The 19,152-nt window shown below is 43.9% G+C and overlaps 1 protein-coding gene across 2 annotated transcripts in view; it reads left to right on the top strand.

The window, feature by feature from the left end:
• Positions 1–15,006, top strand: part of MFHAS1 (multifunctional ROCO family signaling regulator 1) — a 112,787-nt gene extending 97,781 nt beyond the window's left edge. The window contains exons 3-4 of one of the 2 annotated variants that reach the window (XM_024986454.2): positions 5,992–6,102; positions 12,365–15,006. In XM_024986454.2, the coding sequence (XP_024842222.1) occupies positions 5,992–6,019 (28 nt within the window). In that variant the 3' untranslated portion in view covers positions 6,020–6,102; positions 12,365–15,006. The remainder of the gene's footprint in view (positions 1–5,991; positions 6,103–12,364) is intronic. The other variant, XM_024986453.2, reaches the window with a different exon arrangement.
• The last annotated feature ends 4,146 nt before the right edge of the window (positions 15,007–19,152 follow it).

Below are 19,152 nucleotides of genomic sequence, written 5' to 3'. Positions count from 1 at the left end.
AATGCTTTTGAAGGTTAACATGTACATAGTGGTAATTCATCACTAGTATATGAATAGTATATTGACCCTGTAAGACCTTGACGTGCTTCTTAGGATTACATAGTAACCAAGCAGGAATATTCTACAGCTTTTCTTATTTAATGACCATTCTCCTGCCCTGAGCATACCAAACAAAATGTTACCATTCTTTGAATTGGTCTCCGCTGGTCCCTCTCTTACAGATAGGGTGAGGATAAAGGGATCTTATAGAAACAGCAAGGTCTGGGATGGAGGGAAACGACTGTTCAGTAGATTCTGCCTGGGTATAGATTTTCCTGAGCCAGGAGAGATGGTAACCTATTGTTTGTCATAGCTATGTGGCATTTAGTAGGCAAGATAGAGGTCGGAGTTAAAACATCCGTTTGTTCAGAAACCACAGTGGCACTGAGCTGCTGTTATCGGTGTCTTTTCATGGGCTCCTGATGTCCTGCAGAAATGCTATCAGCTCCCCTCTTACCCAGTTTCTCGTACCTGATACGAACAAGCAGCTTTAAAGTCTTGGGTAATCAGAGCCTCATGGCCTGAGACATCGGGATGCTGGAGGGGATACCTTTAGTGACTGACCTGCTGTTGACCCAGCTCTGTGAATAGTTTTGTTCTGAAATGGATTCTTTTAAAGGGGTCTCATAGAATGGATGGTTAGGTTTAGAGGGTAACTCTCAATTCTAAATAAAGGAACATCCTGGAGAACAAAATGTAAACCAACAGGCCCTGCATGACCCAGTGTAGGCTCTAATTTACAAGTGGACAGCAGTGAACCAAATGTGGGAGACTTGGGGACCAATGAGGAAAACTGTCCCAGCAGATGGTCCTTAGGCCCACACAGCATGGGTCTGAGCCTGAGAGTGAGACTTGGGGAGACTGGAGTTACTGCCTGGGTTTTGCAACTCCAGCCGCAGTTAACTTAGGCAAGTCACTAGAGAGTAACCTTTTATGACTCTCTCATCCCCTGAAACGCAGGTCGATGGTCAAGATCAGACTTCCTTGATCAGGCATGGGTGTCAGAATTTCTAGGGCTAGGCACTAGGCTTTAAGAAACAAGAGTCACTCAGATGGTCGTCCAGTGTGTGTGCTGGAGGTTCTACTCACTGAAGTTCTCCCACCCACCCCCGCCCCCACCCCCATGGCTCCCAGGTGGGAGGCCAGCAAGTCTAATCTTCAGGAAAAATTAGTAATCATGCCAGGACGACAGGCACCAACCAGAACCATCCCAGGAAAGCCAGAATAATCACCCGATTCGTAGGTCACTGATCTAGATCTTAGTATTTTTTAAAGAGGCATTCGAAGCTCTATGACCAGTTTCAGTTCAGTTCAGCCTCTCAGTAGTGTCTGACTCTTTGCGACCCCATGGACTGCAGCATGCCAGGCTTCCCTGTCCATCGCTAACTCCCTGTTTGACCATTTTACGCCTCTTCCTTATAGGTCAAATAAGACTGGTCATTAACAACCTGCCTCGGACCACATGTAAATTAATGGTGCTATGCTGAGCTTTACAAGCAAAAACCACTGACGACTATTATTTGATTGGATCTTCCTTATGAATTCCAAGCTTTCTATTCTATCATTTTTAAAAAATTTCTAGCTGTTTTGTTCCCCTGCAGAGAGAAAATAAAGAGTAAGTAGTGATTAAAAAAAGAGTGACTTACTCTCATTAAGTCACTTTGGGAAGCATTTCATTGGGAAGAGGTTACATGAATTGAATGGAATGCCTGTCCACTTACAGCTCACCTTCCAGGGAGAAACCTAGCATCTGAGTGACTCCTTGGTGCCTTTGCTGATTATCAGATAGAAATATGAGTATTTCCATACTCTGGTGATCCTGGGCTGATTTTCAAAGATATCTGCCTTTGAGATGAGATGAAAGTTCATTTAGTAGCAGATCTGCTGGGTTGCTTTGAAAACTTCTCATCCTAAAGAATATGGATTCTGATACATTTTTTAAAGCTTTATCTGTACACTTTCATAAAAGGTGCCTATTTAATGGTTCATATATCTATAGAGTTGGACAACCATCATCACAGTCTCATCCTAGAACATTTTCATCATTTCAAAGAGAAATTTCATGCCCACATGCAATTACTTCTGTCTAATACAATACCTGGTTCTATGCAGAAAATAAATATTTTTAGTGCCACTTTCAGTAATGGCCTTGCTCCCTGCTGTGTTGGTATTAAAGATATTTTTAAAGAAATTCATATGAACACTTGTTATCCCTGGCCCAGTGCTGTCTAAAGGCAGTGAACTGACTTGCTTCCCCCACTGCCAGCCCTCTGTTTACTGCACAATAGGAGGGAAATGGTGTTTCTTGGAGAAAAATCAGCCTCCTTCAGAACTCTCTTAAAGTATAGGGAGCAATATTTTAAAACCCCGACTTAGTTTTTTAGAGAAGTTTTAGGTTCACAGTGAAATGGAGCACAAGGTCCAGAAAGATTCCATATACCCGCCATCCCCCACCATCAACATCTCCCACCAGAGTGGAACATTTGTCCCACAGACACCTCATCACCCGAAGTCCATTCTTTATATTAGGATTCACACTTGGTGTTGTACATTTCATGGGTTTGAACAAAATGTAGAATGATGTGATCCAGCATTGCAGTATCACACACAATATTTTCACTGCCCTGAAAATCCTCTATGCTCCCCCTATTTACCCCTGCCTCCACTTTTAACCCTTGGCAACCAGTGATTTTTTTTTTTTTTAGCTTTACTAGGGTAAAATTGATAAATAAAATTGTAAGATATTTAAAGTGTACATTGTGATTTGATATCCACATTCACTGTGAAAGGATTCCCATCACCTAGTTAATTAACATATCCATCCCTCACATTTCCCCTGCAGAACTTCTGAGAGGCAACCTCACTGACCTTTAGTCTAGACATTAAAGGGGTACTGAGCCTTGGTCATGAGGGATCAGAGGGAGCAAAAATATTTTTTCAGTGGGGAAAGCAAGGAGAAAGTAGAATAAATTTATTTTTAGAACTTTTGTCTCTGAATTCCTGTCTCCATTTTATTGCTCTTCAGGTTGAGATACTTAAAATTCCAATTTGGAAGGGAAGTGTGAACTTCTTTGGGGAAATGGCAGCTTGCTGTTTGCCTTTCATTTTTAGATACCTTAGAATATTTCTCTTTTTCATTTACAAAGAGATTTCCTTCCTTTATCAAAAGTATATATTCTGAAAAACTGCCGTTTAACTCAATTTATCTACTGATTTTCATTTAAAAGACGGGATCTAGAAGGCTAGCTATGCATATAGCTAAGACATGTCTTTTACCTTAAGACATATGAGAGAGACATTGAATAGGCAGAGACAAGACAGCAGAGGAGGAGGAGACATGCTCACTCCATCTCATGGAAACAAAATCACAACTAACAGCAAAACGCAAAACCCTGGAACCTACCAAAAAAAGATCCTGGATCCAAAGACACATACAGACACCACCACAAGATGGTAGAATAGGGGCACCATTGCAATCAAATCAAGTTCCATTCCCGCCCAGGTGGGTGACTCACAAAAGCAGAGAATTATTATAATGCAGAGGTTCTCCCACAGGAGTGAAACTGCTGAGTCCTGGGTCAGGCTCCACAGCCTGGGGGTCTGGCATTGGGAAGAAGAGCCCTGAGAGCATCTGGCTTTGAAGACCAGTGGGTTTGATCGCAGGAATTGCACAGGACTGGGGCAAACAGAAACTCCATTCTTAAAGGGAAAACACAAGACCTCGTGTGCCCCAGGACCCAGGGTAAAATGCAGTGACCTCACAAGAGCCGGGGCCAGACCTGTCTGCTGCTATTGGAGGGTTTCCTGTGAAGGTGCTGGGGGGGGGGTACTGTGGCTCACTGTGGGGACAAAGATTCTCTCAGCAGTAGTTCTGGGGAGTACTCATTGGCATGAGCCCTCCTGGAGGCTGCCATTTTTTCACCAAGACCTGGCCCCACCCAACAGCCTATAGGTTCAAGGGCTGGGATGACTCAGGCCAACCAACCAAAGAGATGGAAACACAGCCCCACCCATCTGCAGACAGGCTGCCTAATGTCTTCCTGAGCCCACAGCTGCCCACCTCTCCCCTTAGACCAACTTCATCCACCATGAAGCACACAGCAGAAGCAAGAACTACAGTCCTGCAGAACAGAAACCACAGTGACAGAAAGTTAGACAAAATAGCAGAGAAACAAGTCCCAGATGAAGGAACAAGAGAAAACCCCGGAACAACTAAGGTGAAGTAGATATACGCAAGCTATCTGAAAATAAATTCAGAGTAATGATAGTAAAGATGATCCAAGATCTCAGAAAAAGAATGGAGGAACAGATAGAGAAGATACAAGAAATGGTTAACGAAGAGCAGGGCTTCCCCGTTGGCTCAGTGGTAAAGAATCTGCCTGCAATGCAGGAGATATGGGTTCGATTCCTGGGTCATGAAGATCCCCTGGAGAAGGGAATGGCTACTTACTCCAGTATTCTTGCCCAGGAAATCCCATGGACAGAGGAGCCTGGCGGGCTACAGTCTGTGGGGTCGAAAAGAGTCGGACACGACTGAGTGACTAGCACTCACTGTACAGAGTGCGGTAGTACAGCATCTTTATTTCAAGCTAGATCTGTAAGAGGATGACTTCATTGAACTTCCTGCTGTGCAACACGAAGAACTCAGTAATGAAGATCTGATGGAGTTGGAGGTCCAGAGAAGGGCTGAATAGAGACAAGAGGAAGAAGAAGTAACTGAAGAACTGGATAGATTCACCATGCAGGAAATGACAAGGGGGCTTTCCTTATTTGAAGAGGCATGGTTAGTTTTTGAGGCACAGGACTCAAACATAGAATGGAACAGGAAGGTTTTGCAGCAGCCATTCACAATGCCACCCAGTGGTACCAAAAAACTGAAAGCATTTCCTCTAAGATTAGGAATAAGACAAGCCACTATTATTCAACATAGTTTTGGAAGTCCTAGCCATGGCAATCAGAGAAGAAATTAAATGAATCCAACTATGAAAAGAAGAAATAAAACTGTCACTATTTGCAGATAACATGATATTACACAGAAAATCCTAAAGATGCTACCAGAAAACTACTAGAGCTCATCAGTGAATTCAGTGAAGTTGCAGAATACAAATAAATTGGGAGCTTGGGATCGACATATACACCCTATTATATTTAAAACAGATAACCAACAAGGACCTACTATATAGAGCACAGGGAACTCTACTTACTATTCTGTAATAACCTAAATGGGAAAAGAATCAATATATGTACATGTAAAACTGAATCACTTTTCTGTATACCTGAAACTAACACAATATTGTATAAAATAAAAATTATTAATTAAAAAAAAAAAACTGGAGTGCAACTTACATTCTTCCATGTGGTCTCCTGATAATAAAAGACAAGGCTCAGACTGCATTTCAAACTTGGATTATTGCGTGTATACTGGAACATTCCAATTTGAGTCAGATTCTCGCTACTTACTGTTTGCAAGTATTCTCCAATATAGAATGATTACTTTGCATAGGAATTTTGGCAGTTATATTGTTAAGACAAGGATATTGAAGACCAATTCAAATAAGCTTTTGTAAAAAGTAGAATGAAGAAGATTCTGTGGTCTTTATCTTACTAGATGGGCAAAGTATGTTTAAATGCACTGAGATCAGTTAGTATGGACTTGATTAAAAACTTTTTTTTTTTTTTTTAAGGAATGGATGAATTTGACTTAATCACAATGGAGAATTTTTCACTGATCTCAGGGTGGGGATGGGATGATATTTCACAAGGAAAAGAGGCTGAAATCTGGAAGTTGCCTGTGGGGCATGTCACACTGATTTGCATTGATTTGTTTTGTTCTAAGGAGTAAGACAGCTCCCTGCCTTGTTGCTGTCACTGGCTGGGAGGAACAGTGTTTCTCTGATTATTTAGTCTCCCATCAGCCACATTGATACTGGAATTTGTTCCCTCTCTGCTCAGGTATCTCCATACTTTCTTGGACAATTAAGTGGAAAAGATAGTGCTTCTTTCCCTTATGCCATCATTTTTACTGTACCCAATCTGTGACTTTAGGAGCACCAGTTTTTAAGGGTAAGTCTCTGGGAAGCAGAGAGGGTTTCTTAAATAGATAAGGGCTTCCTAAGGACTTGGAGAGTTTAGGGGGAAACGGCGGGAGGATGGGTTTGGGATGAAGAGATTCCAAAGAGCTGGACACTTTAAGATTACAAATCTTTTATCCAGAATCAAGATGTATTGGGGATTTAAGAATAAGAAAACTGCTCGATTCTTTTGCCTGATTTACTATAATGCATATATCAGTAACCTTAGATCCTTTTTGAAAAAAAAAGTCATTTTTTAAAAAAACTCATGTAATGCAGAAACATAACATCAGGAAAAGCTCAAGCTGATTAACACAGCAAATAGGTGTTTAAAAAGCAATGTTGGTATTTATTTTCCCAAGCCTGTTTGATGGATTCTGGAGTTATGCCTCCAAGTTTGAATCCTGTGATTCGTTGGGGCTATGACGGGTGCAGGGCACAGCGGCACCATCCCGTGGGGTCATTCGCTGCATTTAGAGAGACCATTGCAGGGGAGACATTTAGCATTATTCCTTACACTGAGTGTCATTCAATAAATTCAGCTGTTATTTCTACTAGAAATATTAGTATGCATACTGTGGATGACCTATAAAGGGAATAATTTAAAAAACTCAAAATCCAAATATAGATGCTTGAGTAGAATCCACTCACTGACTTACCTAGGACCATCTAGTGTATTAATGAGGTGACTGTGCACAGCAGGTGAGCGTGTGTGCTGAGTGTGCGGAAGAGAAAGCGGGCTCGCCTTCCTGCCCACCGCTGTGAAGGAGTCAAGGTGAAGTTCACGCGGTTCTGTGAGGCCGCCTACAGCTAGTTAGTAATGTCAGTGTCCTAACCATGCGTTCCTGGGATAGACAGACAGGTGGGATCCTTCCTTTCGTATTCTCAATGTCTGGACAGTTGACATTGTGGGGATGGAAAAGCGGAGATACAGTGAGGCCAACCCATCAGGAAAGGACTGCTGGGGGGAAGACAGTTTATGACAGTTCCTTAGAGCAGGGGGCAGGCGGGGTATGGGGGACCCAGGGATACAGGGAGAAGCACCTGGAGGGTCAGGAGGCCAAGGGTGGGGGAGGAACTGTGTGAGGAGCCCCTGTTGTGGTTTCTGTGGGAAGGTGCAGGCAAGGCAGGGGGCAGGTGTAAGATGGGCCAGTTGCCTCAGGGTCTGGGGCATAAAGACAGCCCGAGTCATGTGGAGCCTGGCCCTGGAGTGATTAGGGCAGGTGGATAGTGGCCCGGAGTGTGGCTCCCGATAAAGGGCGTGGTCAGGGGGTGTGGACTCTGGATCCCCTGGTGTGGAGTTGAGAAGCACACGCTTGCATCTGAGTGGTTGACTGTCTCTGGAAACTAACTGGCTGATGCTGGGAGGGGCCGCCCCTCCAGGGTGAGCAAAGCGTCAGTGGACAGAAAAGAGCTGCTTAATACAACATGATATGGCATCACTTCAGCCTAAGCTCTTAAATACCCTGAGTGCACTGTCACACCCCAGGAAGGGCAGGTTCTGTGACCTGGGAGGATTTGGGGTCAAGCCTCCCACGCTGACCTCTCCTTTCTCCTGTGGGATTTGTGGGCTACGTGGCAGCTCCCCTGGATGTGCCAGGGTCTCCATAGGTGTGCATTGTGCCCTCCACCCCAGAGCCCTTCGGGGTCTGTGCCTCCCGTCTCCAGGGATGGCCTCGCCCTGCACCTGCTGCCAGGCTGGGGGTCGGTGGGGGGTCTGTTCACTCTTCTCCCCCTCTTCCCATACTCGGCCGTCCACCTTGTCAGTGCATCTTATTTTTTTAAGGAATCGTTTCCATCTATTCAGCTCCCCGAGTTTACGTGCAGAACCTTCCCACATCAGCGTGTCTTGAATGAGTGAAGCTGGCCGTTGAGCTCTATCCACGACCCGTGCTTTGTAGTCGTCCTGTCTCTGCCAAGATCCCTGTGGGTATCTCAACCTGCCTCCCCCTTGCTGGTCATTTTGTCCTTGAAACCAATAGGATCTTTCAACAGCAGACCCCCATCACCTTGCTCCCTATTGCAAAGCATTGAATGGCTTCCTGGTGATTATGGTTCAAGTTCAAAATCCTGGGCAAGACCCACAAGGCTTCCCAAGCCGACCCCAGCCCCGCTTCTGACACGTGACACTCCCTTACTGTGAAGGGTCAGCCACACCTGGCCTCTGGCCTGCTCTCAGTCCACGGCCAGGTGCCACCCCTTCTCTCCTACCTGATGACACCCCATCATCCCTGTGACCCGGGCCGTGTGTCCCCTCCCCTGAGAAACCAACAGCAGCCCTTCTGACTGTGCTCAGCCCCTCTTTCCTTCTCATCTCCTCCACCCTTCTCATCTGCTCCTCTTATAGCATGGCTGTCTTTTGCCTGAGACTTTCTCATGACATCCTATTCCTCCTTCACTCATCAAATCTTTGTTGAGTATTTGCCCTCCATGAGGCCACTGTGCCTAATGGCAGAAAGTGAAGAGGAACTGAAGAGCTTCTTGATGAGGGTGAAAGGGGACAATGAAAAAGTTGACTTAGAACTCAGCATTAAAAAAAAAAAAAAAACTAAGATCATGGCATCTGGTTCCATCACTTCATGGCAAATAGTAGGGGAAAATATGGAAAACAGTGACAGACTTTATTTTCTTGGGCAGTGACTGCAGCCATGAAATTAAAAGATGTTTGCTCCCTGGAAGGAAAGCTATGACAAACCTAGACAGCATATTAAAAAGCAGAGACGTCACTTTGCCAACAAAGGTCTGTTATCATCAAAGCTATGGTTTTTCCAGTGGTCATGTATGGATGTCAGAGTTGGACTATAAACAAAGCTGGAAGAATTGATGCTTTTAAACTGTGGTGTTGGAGAAGCCTATTGAGAGTCCCTTGGGACTACAAGGAGAGCCAACCAGTCAATCCTAAAGGAAATCAGCTTTGAATGTTCATTGGAAGGACTGATGCTGAAGCTCCAATACTTGGACCACCTGATGCGAAGAGCCAACACATTGGGAAAATACCCTGATGCTGGGAAAGATTGAGGGCAGGAGGAGAAGAGGGTGGCAGAGGATGAGATGGTTAGATAGCATCACTGACTCAATGGACATGAATTTGAGCAAACTCTGGGAGATGGTGAAGGACTATAGTGAAGATATAGCGAAGGACTGGCTTGCTGCAGTCCCTGGGGTCGCAGAGAGTCAGACGTGACTTATCAGTTGAACAATAACAAGCACTGTGCCACGTGTTGACAGTACAAAAATAACAGAGAATCTAAGAATCAAATCAGGAATATAATAGCCTCCCTGGGGAGAATAGGAACCAAAGATACAACCAGAGAAACCTGTGCCTAATTCCAGTTAAAATGTGATACCTGCAATGACAGGTGCCTCGACTAAGTCCTGTGGACACAGAGAAGAAAGAACCCTGCCGGAGAATTGGGAAGAACCCCAGGAGGTAGCATTTGAGGTGGATCATGTCGGATGAGATCGAGTTTGAGATGGAAGAGCAAAGAGAGGTGGTGGGGTAGGGGTGGGGGTGCCGGTTAGTGATTGACAGCTCTTCTCTCTCCCTCAGCACCCAAACAAGAAAAATGATATCCATGTGGAAAAATGTTCAGACTGGGTTTCCTTTTTCTCCCTTGAACACTGGAATATTCCCTCTGGGTGCCCTTGATTACGTATTCTTCTGTTTCTCAGTCTTACGTGTGGCCCAGGGGAGCAAGCGGCCAGACACAACTGTCTGTGTTTCTCCATATTTGTTGGATTCGGTAAGAAAAACAAGACGTAGCACCTCCCCCACATGAAGCCAGAACGCGCTGCACCAGAGTTAACTGCTTGGCTGGAGTGGTGTTTTCACCCTGCCGTCCTCTTTACACTTCGATGTATGGTTACTTGATTTTGAGGCAGTTTTCAAAACCTTCTCTGCTGAGAAGCTGACTATATTAACAGGCCTTCTGAAAGTCCCCATGGCTCAGGGCCAAAGAAACATGATACTACCCGGAGGGCCCCACATGCTCCAGCCTTGCTTTTTGCTGTCAAGCATACCTCGGAGTCAAATAACCCTCTTTAAAGGCCTGGCCCTGCTGTTCACTGGTGTGTGCCCTTGGGGAAGTTATCTAACCTCTTGGAAACTTAGCTTCCTTTTTGGTGAAGGCAGAGCCTACCTGCTAGAGCTTTAAGAGTTAAGGATTAATCAAATAATGCACTATGGTGAAGGCAGCCATTCCTGGTGTGTAGTAAGTACTTAGTGACTAGAAGGTGCTTATTTTTGGTGACATTATTGATCCTATGCTCCCAGCCGATTCTTGTGTGTTAGGTAGATACTAAATTATCAGTTTCCAGAAAGTCAGGCAGTATTAAGAGAGGGATGCCAGCGACTTCCCTGGTGGTCCAATGGCTAAGCCTCCACGCTCCCAATGCAGGGGGCCCAAGTTCAATCCCTGGTCAGGGAACTAGATCCCATATGCCACAGCGAAAGATCCTGCATGCTGCAAAAAAGACTGAAGATCTCACCTGCTGCTGCTAAGACTGGATGCAGCCAAATAAATAGTTTTGAAAAAGAGATGCAGGGTGGAGGGTAGCGGAAGTGGATCTATTTTATTAAATGTTGCCAAGCAGTTTGAAAGACATCACGTCATGCATCATTACAGGAAAGCTAAAATAAGGGATGGGAGCATCTCACACGTTTTCATCTAACTATGTTATCTGAATTGAACACCACTTTGTTTAAAGACAGTAAAGCCTCTGCCTACAGTATGGGAGACCTGGGTTCGATCCCTGGGTCGGGAAGATCCTCTGGAAAAGGAAATAGCAACCCACTCCAGTATTCTTGCCTGGAAAATCCCATGGGTGCAGGAGCCTGGTAGGCTACAGTCCATGGGGTCGCAAAGAGTCGGACACAACTGAGCAACTAAACTTTAAACTTTAATTAGCTGGTGATGCAGCAGCTTCTTCATTTTCTGTTCATCTAACTCCAGGTTTTAGTTTGACAGTATTTAAGTAAAATCATGCTTTCAATCTTGACACTCATTCTCACGTTTTAGTATATATTCCTACTTGTAGGGAGTTATTGAGTGTGTCTGTGTGTGCTTCTTGAAAAGGAACAGCGCTGTGTTTGGAGTTCAGGGTTCTTAGTTAAGCTGTGAAATTACAGTAGATAGGTTCAGTTCAGTTCAGTTGCTCAGTCATGTCCGACTCTTTGTGACCCCATGAATTGCAGCACGCCAGGCCTCCCTGTCCATCACCAGCTCCCGGAGTTCACTCAAACTCATGTCCGTCGAGTCGGTGATGCCATCCAGCCACCTCATCCTCTGTCGTCCCCTTCCCCTCCTGCCCCCTCCCTCCCAGCATCAGAGTCTTTTCCAATGAGTCAACTCTTCGCATGAGGTGGCCAAAGTACTGGAATTTCAGCTTCAGCATCATTCCTTCCAAAGAACACCCAGGACTGATCTCCTTTAGAATGGACTGGTTGGATCTCCTTGCAGTCCAAGGGACTCTCAAGAGTCTTCTCCAACACCACAGTTGAAAAGCATCAGTTCTTCAGTGCTCAGCTTTCTTCACAGTCCAACTTTCACATCCATACATGACCACAGGAAAAACCATAGCCTTGACTAGACGGATCTTTGTTGGCAAAGTAATGTCTCTGCTTTTCAATATGCTATCTAGGTTGGTCATAACCCTCCTTCCAAGGAGTAAGTGTCTTTTAATTTCATGGCTGCAATCACCATCTGCAATGATTCTGGAGCCCCCAAAAATAAAGTCTTACACTGTTTCCACTGTTTCCCCATCTATTTCCCATGAAGTGATGGAACCAGATGCCATGATCTTCGTTTTCTGAATGTTGAGCTTTAAGCCAACTTTTTCACTCTCCTCTTTTCAGTTTCATCAAGAGGCTTTTGAGTTCCTCTTCACTTTCTGCCATAAGGGTGGTGTCATCTGCATACCTGAGGTTATTGATATTTCTCCCGGCAATCTTGATTCCAGCTTGTGATTCTTCCAGCCCAGCATTTCTTGTAGTTATGGCTAATTCATCTAGTTCTTGCTTTATGTCTGAATTTAATGTCATGAACAGAAATGTTTGACTAGTTTTCTAGTGAAAAAGCCTCTTTCCTTTGTAGGAATATTAGTTGTCTGCATTTACCATTTTACATGGAGCTGTAGAAGTAGACATGAAAATCTGTGGCAGAAAAAAAATTATTGCTTACTGTTCTCATAATAGAGAATGTCATTTCCTGTTTCCCTGGTTCATTTCTGTGCTTTCTTCTCATCTATCCACATAGGAAGAACGCTGGGGAAAAGCACAGAAACCAGTGACTTCTACGGCTGTGGGATTTCCATGGAGAAAATAGCATCAGAATGCACCTGGACCATCTTCTGTACCTGGCAAACCCTCACACTCCCAGGCGTGTTCTGTGAATTCGCGTGCATGTGTGTTCAGGGTGTTTTCGTGCGAGGGAGCACACCTAGCCTGTAGATGAGGCAGGGAGGGTGCAGGGGGGGAAAGGACGGGAGAGACTATGGAGCAAATGTTTGACAACCTGAACCTCAGAACTGTGATCCTCCAAGGAGAGCGCTACTTGAAGAAAAGAAAAAATAATAAAGTCGAATGGCTTCTCAGGGATTTTTTTTTTTTTTTCTGTGCACATATAAGCCATAATTCCAGTACAGGTGGCAGTATTCAGAGCACTCAGATTTCAGTTCTGTTAAATGTGAAAGAGGGATCGACTGACCATTCATTGCTGTTCCATAACTAGTGTAAAATATGTATATGTTTATCTTTATTTTTATAATACACAAATACATTTAAATTTATACAGTTTGAAGCTTCTAGCATTAGTTGACACTGGGTGCAATATTCTGATGAGAACTGTGCCAACACGGGGCTGATTTCTTACTTTAGCATCGGACGTGTTGTTTATTCTTTAAGCCTTCGCAGATTTAAAAAAGAAAAGATACCTGTCTCTTTGCTCATGGCTTAAGTGTTGGTTCATAGAGGTTGACAATAATCATCAAGAACCTTAAACATGCATTTCAGGCAATAGCCCCTCCTCACCTTTTCAGTAAAGGTCCCTGGTCACTGGGTGATAGTCTGATGGAGGCCTGGTGATTAAGATTCTTCAGGGGAGGGGGATTAAGGGATCCACATATCCAAGGAAAAGTGGAGTCTTGCAATAGCTTAGATAGTCAGGCGTCAGTTCTGAAGCATGCAAAGAGCTCTGCTAATAGGTCCTGTTCCCACCCCCCACTGCCCCCTAGAACAGAGTCTGTGAAATTTAGCAGAGCTCTCTGAAAGCTGGTATCAGACCCTAAGATAGTGAGTTGCCTAATTGGAGAGCACAAGCCCACGTTGGTTATTTATAAATACAGAACCTCTGATTGGATGGTCTACTGCCACAAACTAGTAAAACCCTGGTTGTAAAATCTCCATGACGTAAAACCTAAAAAGCCAACCAACCAAACTGCTCTCTCCTCCTCCTCGGGGCCAAACAGCATCCACTGCAATAGTAACACGTTCTTTGAAGAGTGTGCACGCCTCTGTTTACATCTGCCGCCTCTGCATGTGGATTGAAAAATGTGTGAAACTGTTTCTTTCCAGGGTAAGGCAAGAAAAACTAGTCAGTGGTATTATTCGTTTACTTCTATAAAGTATTGTCTCTTGGAATGCCACAGTATACAATGTCTCCACATATTTAAAAAACAAAATAACAAAGAAGCAAGTGGCTGCATTGCAACAACAACAAAAAAAATACACAAATCAATTTCTGTAGACTGTTTTGTACCCCAGGAATTAACTTTATGAACTCCAGAACCTCCAAACAAGCATGATTTCTTACAATCGTAAAATCAAATGGGATCAGACTAGTTCCGCATTTTAACAGTCGAATATGACACCTCCAATTTGCAGTTTAATTTTCTTTTGGAACAGTCACAAGATTCACCTTGTTAATCCTTCTGTCACAGTTCTCCTGTGTGTGTGTGCATGTGTGTGTAAGTGTAAACTGAATGGTAACATTTAATTGCTTTACGGACCACTAAATTGTTGGGCATCAAAGTTTTCCAATTGGCAGGAGACAGTTCTTCAACTGTCAAATTAACCGACTTTGACCAAAAAAAGGCTTGGTAAAGTGACTTCAGGCTAACTCCCCAGGGGACTGTATTAACTGAAGAAAAAAAAAAAATGTTCCTTTGGGTGACATAGCCTGCAAAGTGTGTGCTCTTATGATGAATATAGATGCCCACATTCTTAATAACTGCTCTTTTTGGATCAGTGATGCTGTATGCTGTCATCTGACCTTAGAGAAGCAGTGTAAGAAGAAAGCTTGGTGTCACATGTATTTGAGCAAAAAAAAGTCATCCTGATAGAGGGTCATGTGACCAAAAGCAGCTCCAGAAAAGCTTGAGAACTCGCGTTGGGGCAGAGGGGAAGGTTGGAGATACAGAAAACACACTGCTCTATAGGAATTTTCTTCATCTATGCAGGAAATTCCATTCTCTCTTTCAACACCTGGGAAGACTCAGCTGGGGAGGCTGACTGATGCACTAAGCACAAAGGGGGATCTTCTCCAACTAAGTCGTCCCTGCCTTGCAAACAGACGCCCTCCACGTTTGTTATGGTTTCTATTCCTGCATCTTGTGGTATCAAAACCACTTCCTGGAATTGTAAACGCGCTGCCAGAATAAATGTTTTTTCCCCCTTCCAAGAAAAAAACCGCCAGTGCTCATATTTGACACTTGTGCACTGGACTCTTTTTGAATGAATAAAATGGAAAGGGTTTGGTGTCAATTCTGATGGAGTGTGTGTTCTTTTTTCATGCCACAGTTTGTGCGTTGTAATTGTGGTTTCCTATTTAATTGCCATAACTGGGCAGAATTTAAAAAAAAATTCAAAAAAGTTTAATAAAAAATACAAAGAAATGATGAAGCAGTTATATTTCCAGAGTTTAGTTATTTCTGTCTGTCTTTGTTTGTTTCAATTTTATCAGCTAGGAAATCACTGTTTTGTTTTTAGTCTTCAGTCACTTTGAGCCACAGGAGGTGGATGGTGGTGGCTCTGGTTGCGGAAGGAAATGAAAGAATCTCTTTCATGGTCTCCCATCTGTGTTCAGGCTGGAGAGTCAGGGCTGGAATATCAGTTGTCTCTTAAAGCCTTTTCTCAGTGATCTGCTATGTTCCTACCAAAACTTATGACAGGTGTGGAAGTTCCCTTTCCCTGGCCTTTCTTTGCCCCAGGGGTCTATATTTGCTGCCTGAAGGAGCTGACCCGTGGATACTTGGTCAGAGACTTCTATTCACCCTGTTTTTTTTTTTTTAAAGGACAGTTAAGGATAAGAAAGGAAATGCATGCTGTAACAACCTTTAGGGAAGGACCCAGTGCACACAAGCCCTGCCCTGAGGCGCTGGGGCTTTGGGGACACAGGGGAGAAAGGAGGACCTTGTTGTAAGACTCCTTAGAAGGTAAGTGGTATCACTGGGTGCCCTGAAGTCAAGTCTCCCTCTGCCAGTGGAAAAGCTTAAACCAAGTGCTGATCAGAATTTTTAAGAGTAGGGAAGCACCCCAATCTTCAAAGCAGCTCTCTTCACAATAGCCAAGACATGAAAGCAACCTAAATGTCCATCAACAGAGGAATGGATACGATGTGGTATATTATTTACAAAGGAATATTACTCAGCCATAAAAAGGAATGAAATAATGCCATTTGTAACATGAATGGACCTAGAGATTATCCTACTAAGTAAGTCAGACAAATGATATCACCAATATGTGGAATCTAATAAAAAGCGATAGAAATGAACTTACTTACAAAACAGACAGACTCACAGGGCTTTCCCTGGTAGGCCAGTGGCTAATACTCTGTGATCCAAGTGCCAGGGAGCCTGGGTTCAATCCTTGGTCAGGGAACTAGATCCCACCTGCCACAACTGAAAGACCCTGCTCCGGGCAACTAAGACCAGACAAAGCCAGATTAATTAATTTTTAAAAATTACTCACAGATCTCAAAACCAAACGTACGGTTACCAAAGGGGAAATGGGGGAAGTGATAAATTAGGAGATTGGGGCTAACATACACATACTACTATACATAGAATAACTAGTAAGGACCTACTGTATAGCACAGGGAACTCTACTCAATATTCTGTAATATATGGTTAAAAAAAGAAAAACCTGAAAAAGAATGGAGGTATGTGTATATATGTGTGTGTGTGTGTGTGTGTGTATAACTGATTCAATTTTCTGTACACCTGAAACTAACATAATGTTGAAAATTAACATAGTCCAATAAAATTTTTGTAAAAAAGAGTAAGGAAATGAGGTGTGGCCCCCGTGGATGGGCTGGCTCTTACAGCCATGTCCAGGTAAAGCAAAGTCCTCAGATTCAGTGCCACCGCTAACCCTCCTGAACTGGAAAGAAACAAGGAGCAGAAACCACACTTTGGGCCTCATTTTTCTTTGCTGATAAGTTTGGAGTTCTTTACACTTGCTAAGTAGGTCATGGACCAGCAGACACCCCCAGTGACGATTACAAATGCATTATCCGTCACATGTATGTATCCTTCCCTCCCAAGGCTATTTCTCCTGTTTAATTGTGAGCTTTTTGAAGTAGATTCCTAGTTTGCTTTGAATGTACAGTGTCCCCAGATGGTGGGTTCAGATGCTCAGGGTTTCCCTTGCCCATGACTGTTACCCAGCAGTCCTGGAAGGAGGAAGAATATCGCCTGGCAGAACCTGCATGGTTGCACCTAGCAGGGAGGGGTGTGGAGTTATTGGAAGAGGTTTAGAAAGTACGTGACCCTTTAAAATATGGGTTTGAACACACGAAAAACTCATCAGGTATTAGAAAACCTATTTGAATATTTAAGCTCAAGTAAGAAATATCTTATTCAAGGGCTCCAGTGGTTAAGAATCCACCTGCCAATGCAGGAGACATGGGTTTGATCCCTGGTCTGGGATGATTTGCAGGGCAACCAGGGCTGTGCTCTAGAGCCCGGGAACCACAACTACTGAAGCTGAACGCCCTAGAGCCTGCACTCTGCAACAAAGGAAGCCACTGCAGAGAGAAGCCCAGGCACTGCAACCAGAGAAAGCCTGCATGCAACAGTGAAGACCCAGCTCAGCCAAAAATAAGCTTTTTGCAAAAGAAAAGAACCTCTCCATCTTTAAACACAAGAAATAATTTAGTGTGAAGTAAATTTAATTCTAAACACAAAGACGAACTCAGTTCAGTTCAGTTGTTCAGTCATGTCTGACTGTTTGCAACCCCATTGACTGCAGCACACCAGGCCTCCCTGTCCAGCACCAACTTCTGGAGTTTACTCAAACTCATGTCCATAGAGTCAGTGATGCCACCCAACCATCTCATCCTCTGTTGTCCCCTTCTCCTCCTGCCTTCAATCTTTCCCAGCATCAGGGTCTTTTCCAAGGAGTCACTTCTTCGCATCAGGTGGCCAAAGTATTGGAGTTTCAGCTTCAACCACAGTCCCTCCAATGAATATTCAGGTCTGATTTCCTTTAGGATGGACTGGTTGGATCTCCTTTCTGTCCAAGGGACTCTCAAGAATCTTCTCCAACACCACAGTTTAAAAGCATCAATTCTTCAGTGCTAAGCTTTCTTTATAGTCCAACTCTCACATCCATACATGACTACTGGAAAAACCATAGCTTTGACTAGAAGAACCTTTGTTGGCAAAGTAATGTCTCCGCTTTTTAATATGCTGTCTAGGTTGGTTATAACTTTTCTTCCAAGGAGCAAGTCTTTTAAGTTCATGGTTGCAGTCACCATCTGCAGTGATTTTGGAGCCCCAAAAATAAAGTTTGCCACTGTTTCTCCATCTATTTGCCACAAAGTGATGGGACCAGATGCCATGATCTTAGTTTTTTGAATTTAGAGTTTTAAACCAACTTTTTCACTCTCCTCTCAGTATTTCCCAAACTGCTCCATGAAACATTCCTGAGTTACTGAGACATGTTCTTCTATTTTAATTTTAAGAGGTTCTAAGTTTGAGAAAGTGCATTACATAAAGCTTAAAAAGAATCCACCTGCAGTGCGGGAGACCTGGGTTCGATACTTGGGTTGGAAAGATGCCCTGGAGGAGGGCACAGCAACCCACTGCAGTATTTTTGCCTGGAGAATCCTCATGGACAGAGGAGCCTGGTGAGCTACAGTCCATGGGGTCACAAAGAGTCGGACATGACTGAGCCGACTAAGCAGGCACTAAGAACACTGCCCCCAGATCACTTTGCGTGAATCCTGGCTCTGCCAGCCACTTTCCTGTGCCTCAGTGTCCCCGTGTGAAATGGAGCAAACCATCTACCTCACACAGTTGTGATGAATATCCAACAAGATCCCGTGTGTAAAGGACTTGGGACAACTCTTAGTATGGGCATCAAACATAGCTCATCCTATTCTAGTAACACAGAGAGTTCTCTTTTTTACTGGGAAAGCTAGTCTTAAGCTCTGAGTCCTTGACAATATCTAACTAGAATTTTTAACAGTTATGTCTTCATCATATTTACTAATTGATTATTCCCACTAGTGATAAAACAGTTGCTTTACAAATGAATGTATTTAGGGACTTCTAAGAGTCAGACACAACTGAGCAACTTCACTTTGACTTTTCACTTTCATGCATTGAAGAAGGAAATGGCAACCCACTCCAGTGTTCTTGCCTGGAGAATCCCAGGGACAGGGGAGCCTGGTGGGCTGCCGTCTATGGGGTCGCACAGAGTCGGACACGACTGAAGTGACTTAGCAGCAGCAGCTGGTGGTCCAAAGAATTGATGCTTTTGAACTCTGGTGTTGGAGAAGACTCTTGAGAGTCCCTTGGACTGCAAGGAGATCCAACCAGTCCATCCTAAAGGAGATCAGTCCTGGGTGTTCTTTGGAAGGAATGATGCTAAAGCTGAAACTCCAGTACTTGGGACACCTCATGCGAGGAGTTGACTCATTGTAAAAGACTCTGATGCTGGGAGGGATTGGGGGCAGGAGGAGAAGGGGACAACAGAGGATGAGATGGCTGGATGGCATCACTGACTCGATGGACAGGAGTTTGGGTAAACTCCGGGAGTTGT

The sequence above is a fragment of the Bos taurus genome, chromosome 27, assembly GCF_002263795.3.
Source record: "Bos taurus isolate L1 Dominette 01449 registration number 42190680 breed Hereford chromosome 27, ARS-UCD2.0, whole genome shotgun sequence".
In the NCBI taxonomy this organism is placed as follows: Eukaryota; Metazoa; Chordata; class Mammalia; order Artiodactyla; family Bovidae; genus Bos; species Bos taurus.
The sequence above is the reverse complement of the archived record's forward strand: the minus strand, read 5'-3'. Positions and strand labels throughout refer to the sequence as shown.